Source organism: Panicum virgatum, chromosome 9N (assembly GCF_016808335.1).
Source record: "Panicum virgatum strain AP13 chromosome 9N, P.virgatum_v5, whole genome shotgun sequence".
Classification (NCBI taxonomy): Eukaryota; Viridiplantae; Streptophyta; class Magnoliopsida; order Poales; family Poaceae; genus Panicum; species Panicum virgatum.
The window spans coordinates 70,689,717-70,701,642 of NC_053153.1; the positions used below are offsets into that span (position 1 = coordinate 70,689,717).

At 42.4% G+C, this 11,926-nt stretch overlaps 2 protein-coding genes and 1 long non-coding RNA gene across 5 annotated transcripts; 2 read left to right on the forward strand and 1 right to left on the reverse strand.

Moving 5' to 3' along the window:
- The first annotated feature begins 500 nt into the window (after window positions 1-500).
- On the forward strand, window positions 501-4,379 carry LOC120690817 (protein DENND6B-like). Its single transcript, XM_039973646.1, has 3 exons — window positions 501-2,269; window positions 2,369-2,561; window positions 4,078-4,379. Exons 1-3 carry the CDS (start codon window positions 762-764, stop codon window positions 4,270-4,272), a joined length of 1,896 nt encoding a protein of 631 aa, XP_039829580.1. The 5' UTR covers window positions 501-761; the 3' UTR covers window positions 4,273-4,379.
- A 967-nt stretch (window positions 4,380-5,346) lies between these two features.
- Window positions 5,347-5,856, reverse strand: LOC120688631. The gene is made up of 2 exons (XR_005681172.1): window positions 5,715-5,856; window positions 5,347-5,641 (listed from the first exon to the last, which is right to left on the reverse strand). It is a non-coding gene; the product is annotated as an uncharacterized LOC120688631 (long non-coding RNA).
- LOC120688630 (uncharacterized WD repeat-containing protein C2A9.03-like) lies at window positions 5,397-11,683 on the forward strand. Of its 3 annotated transcripts, none has more exons than XM_039971022.1 (10): window positions 5,397-5,615; window positions 5,791-5,960; window positions 6,381-6,545; window positions 6,619-6,708; window positions 7,873-8,007; window positions 8,092-8,202; window positions 8,308-8,399; window positions 8,735-8,840; window positions 10,754-10,840; window positions 10,942-11,683. In XM_039971022.1, exons 2-10 carry the CDS (start codon window positions 5,793-5,795, stop codon window positions 11,353-11,355), a joined length of 1,368 nt encoding a protein of 455 aa, XP_039826956.1. In that variant the 5' UTR covers window positions 5,397-5,615; window positions 5,791-5,792; the 3' UTR covers window positions 11,356-11,683. The 3 variants fall into 3 exon arrangements, with proteins under 3 accessions (XP_039826956.1, XP_039826958.1, XP_039826957.1); XM_039971023.1 differs by having other exon boundaries at window positions 5,434-5,615; window positions 6,622-6,708; XM_039971024.1 differs by lacking the exons at window positions 6,381-6,545; window positions 6,619-6,708 and having other exon boundaries at window positions 5,433-5,615.
- The last annotated feature ends 243 nt before the right edge of the window (window positions 11,684-11,926 follow it).

An 11,926-nucleotide genomic window follows, 5' to 3' on the forward strand; every position in this document is an offset into this window, starting at 1 on the left:
CTAATAAAATATGAGTATTTTTGCCTAATTTTATTATAATAGCAGTGATGAGTAATTTAATTTTTTTTCCGATTTAACGTGGAAATTTTTAAACTTTGAGAACGAACGTGGAGACTCCGTTTGTTGGTCAAATAATAGGATAATAGATTATGGACTCATTAGACTTAAAAGATTTAGTTTGTGCTAATCAGTTAGACTATGTAATTAGTTATTTTTTTCAACTGTATTTAATGGTCGATGCATGTGTCCGAAAATTCGATGCGAAGAATATTGTGCAAAAATTTTTAGGAACTAAACATGGCTAATTTCATCGTAAATAGAAAAACAAGAAATAAGTGATTGCAAGGGAAAATCAATCCATCGCCATCATCATCAGCCGAGACCCCAGACCGAGAAGGATTCCAAGCTGGCTGGCGCACACGCCGATCCAGCCCCGCGCGGCTGCAAGCCTGTAACGCCCACACGGCAACACCCACCAGGCCACCACCAAGCGGGCACGCACCAGCCAGCCAGCGCCCGCCCGCCCGCGGCCCCGCCGCTCACCACCGAGAAAACACCGCACCACCCGCCCGGCCGACATTGTCCGGCCGCCCGATCCGGCCGCGGCCGCTCCCTTTTACCCCTTCCGCGCCTCCACGCTGACGCCCGCCGCGGCGTCCACCCCCAGTCCAACCCCAAATCCCCAACTCCGATTCGGCGGGGGCAGCCGTTCTCCGAATCCCCCCATTTTTTCTTTCCCCCCTGCCCCGGAGGCCGCGGGGATGAACCGGATCCCGTCCGTCTCGCTGCGGGGCGGGGCGGACGCGGACGCCGTGGCGGCGTCGCCGCCCCCCGACCCCGCGGCGCTGGCGCGGTGGGCACGGGCCTTCTGCGTCATCCGGTTCGACCTGGAGCGCGGGCAGCTGGTGGAGGCATGCTTCCCGCCCGACGCGCTGGCGGCGGCCGGCGGCGGCCTCGACCGCCTCGTCGCCTTCTCCTCCTTCCCGGACTCCATGTCCCACCACCTCCCGCGCCACCGCTCCTCCGTCCACGACTCGCTCTTCTCCTTCCGCGTGCCGGACCCCTCCTCCCCGCGCCGCGCCTTCCTCTACGGCTTCGTCTTCAACCGCCAGCGCCAGGACGAGCGCCTCCCTCGCGGCGGCGAGCAGAAGTCCGTCGTCATCCTCTCCCACGCCCCCTACTCGTCGCTCTTCCGCCTGCTGCTGCAGATCCTTGGCCCGCTCTGCTTCGACGTCGGCCCCAGCGCGCTGGCCATGGTTGCTTCGCACGTCGCCGCGTGGCCAGCGCCGGCGCCGGGGAAGCCCATGGAGCTCCCGATCGGCAGTGCCGCACTGCGCGTGCACCTCCCGCCTGCAGCTGACGACCCTGGCCCGCCACCCGCACTGCTGCCTGCCAACCCCTCGGTGCCGTACGGGCTCTTTCATGATGCCAACCTGTTTGCCGCGTTCCGTGGCCTACTTCTCCACCTATGGACGCTCTGGGAGCTCACGGTGGTCGGTGAGCCTGTGCTGGTCGTCGCACCGTCCCCAGCTCAGTGCTCGGAGGGTGTGGCTGGGCTTGTTAGCCTTGTTGCTCCACTTTTGTATAGTGTGGACTTCAGGCCGTACTTCACTATACATGATCCGGATTTTGCTCGCTTGAATGCGCTTGCAGAAGGCGAGGTCTTCCCGCCAATGGTGCTTGGAGTGACCAACCTGTTTTTCTTGAAGAGTCTTAAGAGCATTCCCAATGTCGTGTCCGTGGGAAGCCCCAATCCAAATTCAACAAGGGTGCTCCCAGTGGGTGGCCAAACGCCAGGGAATGGAACAAATGGGACACCCGGGAAGCTCAAGCTTGACAAACTTGCAATCAATAAGTTCTCTCCTACTAGCCTATTGAATTCCATCAAATTGAGAAGAGAAGGTCCTCTTTCTCTCATGACAGAGCACAAGGAAGCATTGTGGAGCACGTATGCGCCAACCACAAAGCCTGATACTTCTGTTCTAAATAGGCTCGTTGACGCTGGTGTGTCACCGAGGATTGAGGAGTCCATGTCAGTAGTCAACAATGAGATATTGCGACGGCATTTCTTGGAGCTGACAACCAACTTCCTTGCACCTTTTGGGCCATATCTGAGAACTACAACACCATCAGAAGGGACTTCACCTTTTGTTGACCCGCCATTACTACCACCATTTCATGCGGATGAGTTTGTCAATGGTTTGGCAGTTAGAGGTCCAGGGAAATTTTTGTCCAAAAGGATGAGATCCAATTGGTTAGATCTGTATAGGTAAGCTGGACCTTTTTTTTCGTGAAGAAATTTACTAGGTTTCTTCATGAGTTGCTGGCATATTGAAGAAGCATGACTTATATTTCTCATCTTTAACAGGAGATTCCTTGAAGGCCCCAATTTCATGCCTTGGTTCCGGCAAAGACGCGCTGCTGCGGAGCAAGAACAACAGAAGCTCTGGAGGCAGGCTCGCATGAATGTTGACATTGAAAAGCTAGTGTCAAAGATGTCCGAATTAGAGAGGATCGATTCTTTTAATGCTGTTGAGCGGTATCTTCTCAGAGAGATGGAGGTAACTTTCTTCATTACATTTAAAAAAGAATATGATCTACTAAGGTTTGCAATTTCTTAAATATACAAGCATAGCATTATTAAGGCATTCATTCAACAATCATGTATGAAACTTTAAATCTGATCATTGGTACAAGTACAAGTACTGTGTTCTGAAAGAGATAGGCCAAGAACAGCAGAGAATCCAACATTTTAAATAACAAAGAAAAAATTGCATAGGTTTGTATCAATAATTTTGTTACCTAAGACTGCAAACTTATCCTAACACAAAACATAAATAAAACTCAGCTGTCTATCTCAAGACTTTCTTTTGTGGGGACTGCTTAAGTTGGACCTCGACTCAAAACTTTAATTGGTCAGATAAGGAGAATCCTAAGTTCCCAACATATATCTGATGGCATGATCTATGAACTCATGCGAACCTATATCTATGATAAGCAAACATAAATAATTAACTGAGAATAATCTTGCTGTTTGCTTATCAGCAGCATAGGGCCCAAATGTCATAATACTCAAGAATGTCAGAACTCCCTTTAGGAAAAGATTCAGCATCATGTATCCATGTGACTTACCTCAGAATAATGAGCACGAATGAAGAAAAATAAACACTAGAATTGCTGGCTGCCACTGCCATAAGAACAGCTTGCTTGCTCAACTCTTATCAAATGGAAACTTCAAGCTACCATCTTTCCGCATCAAGAGCATAAACATATTTGGTGCTAATCTGCCATCTTTCTATAATAATTTGACCATGAATAGCCCTTCTCTTCCATACTTAAAGATTGGCAGAGCATCTGTATTCTGTACTTCAAATATTGGATACTGACATAATATTGAAGCATTTATTAAAAAAAGACATAATATTGAAGCCATTCCTTGTTTTCTGACTGCCATGGCTTCTTGAATATTTAGTATGTTTCAGCAGAACTACAAGTTGGGATCTAAAAAAAGCAATGTTAACTGTCTCTTAGTTTTGTTGACGACAAACATGTTGGGCTAATGTTTCAATGTTGATCTTCATAATTCTACTGTATGGCAACTATATTGATCATCAGTTTTGTTTTCTATATCGAATGCCATTTGATGGAATACTCTAATTTCTAAAATCTTGTAACTGCATTCATTGGTATAACGGGTAAACTAACCAACAGGATGAAAATTCCTTATGAATTATGATTGATAGGTTAAAACGAAACAGTCCATTCCCAGTATTTATTCTCTGAAGAAAAGTTAGTTTTGTTAATTTCTGACCACACATTGATGGTTCACAGCTATCTGAAGTTTTATATTTAGTATTTATTTTCTGTCATTGGTTGCAGCAGCAAGCAGAGTTTATTGCACCAGATATGAGCATGGGATTTCTTAAATAGTTTATAGCATATAGGGAGTTAGAGGTCAAAGGAGTATATATTGCACAATTAACTTGCTCAAAATCCCTATTCTGCTATTCAGTCATCTGTTCTATAGACATTATTTACTGGAGGTCCTAATGTTATTTGTTATTCTCGGTCCTACAGAACTCTGGAAGAGGAAGTGCTGATTCAATCGCAGCATGCCAGAAGCTGAAGGGAGATCTCCAAGCAGCATTTAGCGCCCTGCCGAAGGACATGCAACAGCTCCTGCTCTCCAACCCTAAGAGAGCTGTTCTTCTCCAAGGTAGCCAAGAAAAGGCCCCGGGGGCCAACGGCATTGTCACCCAGACAAGTTTATAGCAGTTCTTTTTCCCCCATCTGTAACATTACCACTGACTTTTTTCCCACACATAATACAAAATTTACACATTTTGTACTTGCCTGCTGGGTTGATCCACGGTCGTACATTTTCGCGTCCAAATTTATTAGTTTTCCATAACCTTTTTGTCTGTTTTTCCTTTGTTTTTATCCCGATCTTAACTATAACTGACTGTCTATGGACTCGCATCAAAATGTGTTGGTGTGTGTTTTACTTTTTCCTTCTACTTGTGTTTGTTTTCTTCCTAATGAAATGATATGCAGCTTTCCTGGCGTTGCTGTAAACTGTTTTTTTCCCCTTGTGTGTGTGTGCTTGTGTGTGTGTGTGTGTGTGTGTGTGTGTGTGTGTGTGTGTGTGTGTGTTTTACTTTTTCCTTCTACTTGTGTTTCTTTTCTTCCTAATGAAATGATATGCAGCTTTCCTACCTATCCGTGAAAAAAGCGCTATCCAAACAACCAACAAGTTATGTCTATATGAATTAATTATTTTTTTGTGTTTGCATATTCTTTACCGAGGAATATCATTTAATATATATCAACCATTATATACCTTTGACCACTATATGTTGTTGATGTCGTGTTTGGTTGCACAACTACAAGTCTGCTAAGCTGCGCGGTGGTCATGTTCACAAATCACACCCACTTGGTAGTTATTTGATGAACAATTTTCCTTTTCATTCATAAAGATGACCCACGTCTTATTTTGTATACGGGTTTGTAATATTTATATTCAGTGCCGTGATGGACGATTTGTCTATGCACTTTCTTTTTTTAGTTATGATGAGATGTCAGATCTGATAATCTAATTAAGTTACAATAAAGGAGATGAGTATGGATTATGGAATACAGGAATGAGGTGAGAACTCTTTGATATCCTATTTGCTCAACTTGATTTTCAATTTGGTGGGTTTATATTATATGCACACATCAAGGCTACAAAAAGGTTATGCGATCTTTGCTGAACGTACAAAGGAACTCGACATAGTTTAAATTGCTATAAAATTCTAAACATATAGATATGCATCTAGTATTAATAGCAAGTATCACAATTCGTACTCAATCGTAGCAAGATACAGGTATTCTACTAGTAAAAATAGTTTTACGGAGTCTAACAACTCATTAAAAAAATCAGCGCTTCGTTCCCCCGTTCTCCCTCCTTTCGCTGCCTTTTCTTTCTCCCGTTCACCCTCTATCTCTCGTGGGGCCTTCTTTCTAGCGGCGACGACTGGGGCGAGCGCCGCCGCCCTACGCCAGGTACCCTGGTCTTCATCGGGCCCTTCGCCAGGTCTGCGTCTGGCTCTTCGCCGGCGAGGAGCACCCTGCAGGTATGCCCGCCCCTTCTCTTCCCTTCCTGCAGCCAAACCATAACATAAGCTATTTGTCTTCGGATCTGATCCAATCACAATTGTATAAATTTATTATACCTACTAATCTCGATTTTTTCTTTTGCAAAAAATTATCGGGTGTAAACCCATGTCTTCGCCCCTGGCTGTGATATAGGCATGCCTGATTATTACGGCGGCGATGTTGAGGAAATGGAGGATGAGTACGACATGAACGAGCCAGTCGATGACATGGAGGATGAGGACGACGAGGAGGAGGAGGATGAGTACCAAGAGCCCGCGGTTAGGGACTCCGATGTCGAGGAGGAAGAAGACGAGGACCAATCGGTGTGTACCTCTCAATTTCACGTTTCTCTGTTGTATCTCTGGAGATATATGTCTGGTATATGTACTTTATGCATGCTTTTTTTTTCCCGTGTTGGGTTCTGCTGACAAACATAACTTTTGAAGGCTCTGGAAATTGATTAAGCTAAGTTACTTAATGTTTAAACCCGTGAGTTGAGAATGAACATAATCAATGACCACTGCTATGATTCCACTATCCTTCAAAGGATATTGATGCTGCTGTCTGATTTCCTCTACATCTGTGCCAAATTTCTTATATACTTATAATTACAATTTTACATTACATTGAAGTCCATTTCAGTGTTGGACAGAAAGAAAAGGTCACTGAGATATTATTTTTTATGTATTTCTGAGCAACTGGAGCCAAAACTTGGAATTCTCTGAAAATTCTGTTCTATTTAGCGTAAGGTTCACGACACATCAGCAGAAGATGTAAGAAATGGGAAAGATATACAAGGAATACCCTGGGAGAAGATGACGATCACAAGAGAAACATATAGGCAGGCCCGGCTAGAGCAGTACAAAAACTACGAGAACATACCTAATTCAGGAGAAGCAGCAATGAAGGTACAGCCTATAAGTTTACTTACTTTCCATAGGAAAAAATACTCATCACTCAGGGAGTTATTCTGGTGTAAAGCAGGCATGCAAGTCTACTGAGAAGGGCGGAACATATTATGAATTCAGACGAAATACTAGATCAGTGAAATCTACTATCTCACACTTTCAGGTGAGTGCATTGACACTAGCTTATCTGCATCCTGCCTTTGTTTGCTAAAGAAAATTTTCTGCAAAATAATTACGAGACCCATCATTAGCTCAATACTTCACATCAGATGTCTGGAACTCTTTTCTTAGAGTATTGTGTACAGGCAGGATCACTTAAAATATTGGATTAATCTAATTGAAATGCTACTTTACGTTGTGTTAATACATCACTTTTCTGCAAATGGTGCAGTAAAAACTACTTGTTTTTAAAAGCATAACCAGCATAAGTAATTAAATTAGTGAATCCTCTCACCTATAATATTGAATAAAGAAAATATCTTCTTCTTAAGACACATCAACACATCATTAAGAAACTCATAGTCATAGCCCTTGGATCTTATCTTCATTCTTTGTGCACCATACAAACACACTGTCAAGTTGTGGACGCATTAGTCAGCTGCACTTATCTCTTATCAGCACTGTAAGCGGTGACAACTCCAGCCGAGCTCCCACAACATCGACCGCAGATTACAGATTATGCTGTCTGCATCTTCATTTAGTTAAGATATCTAGTTAGGAGGATAAGTTAATGATTTGATAGTCAGTCTGTTTGGGAGTTGTTAAGCGCTCACTTATATCAATTGCTTCAGCAGTTGAGTTCAATCCAAAAAGAAGTTGATCCATAAATCCATCCAATAGCTATTCAGATCCTTAACTGAGGCCGAACATCAACAACCTGCACCCTTCTGCCCTTCCAATCAAATCTACTACCTATATCACAAGCACTCTCCATAACCCTGATTATTTCTGAGTTCCGACATGACAGAGAGTTGAATTGATTTTGATGGCTTAGCCCATTAAAGATCTATCTCTTTCATGATTCAATGATTATTTTTCATTTTGGTTAGATAAAATATGAAGGCTAACGGTAGAGATGTCAGCCCATTCGTGTCCCGTAACATCAATGGCGATGGTGTGGTGAAGGAATGTTGCTACTTTGAACTCGTTTGTAAAGCTGGTAACCCCAGCATTCTCTTTCGCTTTCAATATAAAGCAGGGTCAAGGTGGGTCCAAAATATGAAGACTAATTGTGGCAAGTCTTGATTGATGCTGCTTTAATCTGTTTCCAGTGCATAAATGTTATTTGTTCAATAAGTGGGTAAATGACTCTCTTTTATACCTACAGCTGAGAAATTTAGTATGGGCCACATCGAAGCATGATGTCTACCTATTGTTCGATTACTCTGTACTTCATTGGTCGGCCTTAAGTGGTGTGGATACAGAAATTATGGATGTAGATGGACACATTGCACCAAGTGAGGTGGGAAACACTTTTTTTTTATAAAAAAAATCCCATTTGAAACATTAGCACCTATATTTATGCTATTGCACTGTCTTATTGCAGAAGCACCCAGGAAGCATATTAGAAGGTTTTTTTCATACTCAAATCAGTACCATGGCAGTGAAGGATAATTTGCTAGTAGCTGGCGGTTTCCAAGGAGAGCTAATATGCAAAGTAAAATTTTCATGTTACTTACATTTGAGTTAGGGAATTATGAAATCTTATTGAACATGAAATACTGATAATTTATTGTTGGTACCATTTATAAATATGATGCAGCACCTAGATCGAGAAGGAATAAGCTTTTGCTGTAGGACAACATTTGATGATAATGCAATTACCAATGCATTGGAGATATTCAGCACATCTAGGTAAATGATCATCCTGTGTGGTTAGACATTTAACCTTGTGATCCAGACATCAGAAATAAAGGCCTATTTTGACTGCTGTTTGGGCTCCTTTTGTTTTTGGGTCCTACCCTCTTTTGCGAGCAACTCCAAAGTAGAAATTAGACTAAAATTTTTGCATTGATCCAAATCCTAGATTCAACTACTGCCTCCTCAATCCTACCCCTATCTATACTTCTGGTAACATTTTTCATTTTTGTTTTTCTGGGACCTGATATTGACATTCCATTTTATCTGCCCCCCCCCCCCCCCCCCCGGCCAAAGAAGAAAAAAAAACTCTGATGTCACTTTCTTTCCAGTGGAGCTCTTCACTTCATTGCATCCAACAATGACTGTGGTGTAAGGGAGTATGATATGGAAAGATACCAGCAGTATAAGCATTTCCGATTTGATTGGCCAGTGAATGTAAGTACATTCTTTACTTTTTCTCAATTTTTGACTTCTTTAATTTTGTTTATTTACATAAGAGAAGGATCCTAAAAATAAACCGCAACCATGGGGAGAACATGTTTCTTAGGCTTTGTCTTAAGAGTGTGGAGTACCGATACTACACGACCTGTGAGCACCTAGATTCAAGCCTGGGTAGTGGCCTGTCAATTCGAGGCTCTACCAACCATGAAGGATCCTCTGAAACTATTCAGATTTAATAGAGCGTACCTAGTGCTGAAAGCCCCCCCCCCCCCCCCCCCCCCCACCCGCAGCTTTACTGTCACTTATTTTTCAAGGAGGCTGGTTCAAATCTGGGACCTCCAGGACACAAGTGGAGAGACTCTATTACTGTGCCCAGCCTGCCCTTCCAGAATATTTAGATTGAAATATTCGAAAGGCATATAAGGTGAAAAATACAAGGATGCAAAGAACCCAGGAAACCGGCCAAAACCAAGAGGCTAAAATTACTAAATGATATCAATCGGTAGCCAAGTCATCACATAACTTATCATTGAATAAAAGGATGTCTATGCATTCAGCACCCAAGCATGTGGTAGGAATTCCTGAGAACTCTCTCCTTCAGCTATGACGTCTATCTGCCAACAGAAGTCTCTTGCAGCAGTGCTTGTTACAGCGGGCTTTGTCAAAGATACAATTCTCAAGTATTCTTTTGACACAATCATTTCTAATAGCATTCCTGTTTTTTAGCTTAGATTGTTCCAAGGACCAACTTATACCATGATAGGGCAAATTTTATTGAGGCCCTGTTTAGTTACCACCCCGTAAACGCAAAAAAGTGCAAAGGAATCTTGCTAATTTGAAGTACTAAATGAAGTTTATTTACAAAACTTTTTGCATGGTTGGGCTGTAAATCGCGAGACGAATCTAATGAGCCTACTTAATCCATGATTTGCAACAGTGATGCTACAGTACCATCTGCTAATTATTAATTAATCATGGATTAATTAGCATCGTTAGATTCGTCTCGCGATTTACAACCCATCTGTGCAAAAAGTTTTGCAAATAGACTTCATTTAGTACTTCAAATTATCTAGATTCCTTTGCAAAAAAAATTTGCGTTTACACCCCATCGGATCTAAACAGGGCCTGACTATACTATTGTTTTTGGTCTTGCTACTGTCTTGTTGACAACCCTATGAGACGTGCAGACTGAATTGATGACGGTTCAGTAAAAAGAACAAGGTCAGGGAATACTTAGTATTTTGATTCTTTTCTTGTCGAATGGAATTTCTGTTGCATTTCGTTCTTTCTTTTCTTACCAGTGTGCAAGACTGCAAGGAATAAAATCAGAGCTGAATAGGTGATTCACCTGGAAGTCTAAAATTCAGATATTCATTCTCTGTTTTTTAAATGCCAGCTATAAACACTTCTTCGCTGTATTTGTGTTTCTGATAGTACAAGAGCAGATTTAATCTGTTTCAGAGTTCAGTGCAGTGTGACCTAAAAAACGATTATGTGGTGCTTGTGAGATTTTGCATTTTACCCATTTGATTTAGTAAGAGCCCGTTTAGTTCCCAAAAAATTTCACGCGCTACAGGAACTTGCAACATTTGACTACAAATTTAGAGTATTAAATGTGGATAACTGACGAAACCCATTCCACAACCCCCGGGCAAAATCGCGAGACGAATCTAATGAACCTAATTATGCAATGATTAGACAATGTTGTGCTACAGTAACCAACCTCTAATGACGGATTAATTAGCCTTAATAGATTCGTCTCGCGATTTCCCGTCCATCCGTGTAATTAGTTTTATAATTAGATCATGTTTAGTTCTCCTAATTAGTGGTCAAACAACCCCAAAAATGTTTGCCCCAAAATTTTTTGGGAACTAAACGGTCCCTAATTTGTTTCTTTGTTGACACAGCATACTTCATTGAGCCCTGATGGAAAGCTTGTTGTTATTGTTGGCGATGACACAGATGCTTTGCTTATTGATGCTAATTCAGGAAAGGTAAGTGTTCTGTTGCAAAAGCAGGTTTAAAAGTCAGATTTTTTTTCAAAATAGCTGTTTGTGCATTGATTTAAGTTAATATGTCTTGTATCTGGAAGCAGACTATTCATTCAATGAAAGGCCACTTGGATTTCTCCTTTGCGTCGGCTTGGAGCCCAGATGGACGGACATTCGCCACCGGTAACCAAGACAAAACTTGCCGGATCTGGGATGCCAGAAATCTCTCCCAGTCTGTCCATGTCCTGAGAGGCAACGTTGGAGCAATAAGATCTATTCGCTTCACATCAGATGGACAGTTTTTGTCGATGGCAGAGGCAGCAGATTTCGTCCACATCTTTGACATCAAAAGTGACTATAACAGGAGACAGGAGCTGGATTTCTTTGGTGATGTATCTGGTATGTCTTTCAGCCCCGACACGGATGCACTTTATGTTGGAGTCTCAGATAGGGTATATGGCAGCTTACTTCAGTTTGGCCGCCGCTATAACTACTCGTACCTCGGTTCACTACTATGAAGATCAAAGCAAACAAGTGTTGGGCGTCTTGTGTCTCAGCTGTGCTGATAGTCAACCCAGATTAAGTATCCCAATCAGATTTAATTTAGCTTGGTGTTCTCGTCAAGAATCATGTACCCTGTTGTATGTGTATATAAAGAACTGTATTCTATCGACACCTATAATCTGCTTTGAGATAGAAATCAGGTGTCAGGACTCATCCTATTTAAATTCGTTGTAGCAGTAGATGAATCCATAAGGTCAGAACTTTGCATACTATTGTATGTGACGTTTCATAGTCGTGGTTGGTGTGCATTGCTGTACTGGTAGCAAATGCTTGTTGGACCTTTCTGTTGTGCCGGACTCTCTTACGAATGGTTTTCATATGTTGCTCGTTTGGAAATAAACGATGCAGCGGTCCCGCTCTCGACCTCGAGGAAGACATGCATGCATCTCCTGATCTCCACGATATCGTTGGAGTCCTCTGGTTAGAATTTAGATGGTTCGCCTAGTATTGGAGGAAGTGGAAACAAGGCGGCCGTCCTTGGCGCACAAATGGAGACAAATCTACCAATATGACACTGACAACCTC

What these genes read in the sequence shown, in the direction of transcription:
- LOC120688630 (XM_039971022.1), top strand. Translation starts at nt 5,793, where the DNA reads ATGCCTGATTATTACGGCGGCGATGTTGAGGAAATGGAGGATGAGTAC. An exon ending in GAGATATTCAGCACATCTAG is followed by an intron (nt 8,400 to 8,734) that starts GTAAATGATCAT and finishes CTTTCTTTCCAG; the next exon opens with TGGAGCTCTTCACTTCATTG. An exon ending in GATTTGATTGGCCAGTGAAT is followed by an intron (nt 8,841 to 10,753) that starts GTAAGTACATTC and finishes TTGTTGACACAG; the next exon opens with CATACTTCATTGAGCCCTGA.
- LOC120690817 (XM_039973646.1), top strand. Translation starts at nt 762, where the DNA reads ATGAACCGGATCCCGTCCGTCTCGCTGCGGGGCGGGGCGGACGCGGAC. An exon ending in AATTGGTTAGATCTGTATAG is followed by an intron (nt 2,270 to 2,368) that starts GTAAGCTGGACC and finishes CATCTTTAACAG; the next exon opens with GAGATTCCTTGAAGGCCCCA. An exon ending in ATCTTCTCAGAGAGATGGAG is followed by an intron (nt 2,562 to 4,077) that starts GTAACTTTCTTC and finishes TCGGTCCTACAG; the next exon opens with AACTCTGGAAGAGGAAGTGC.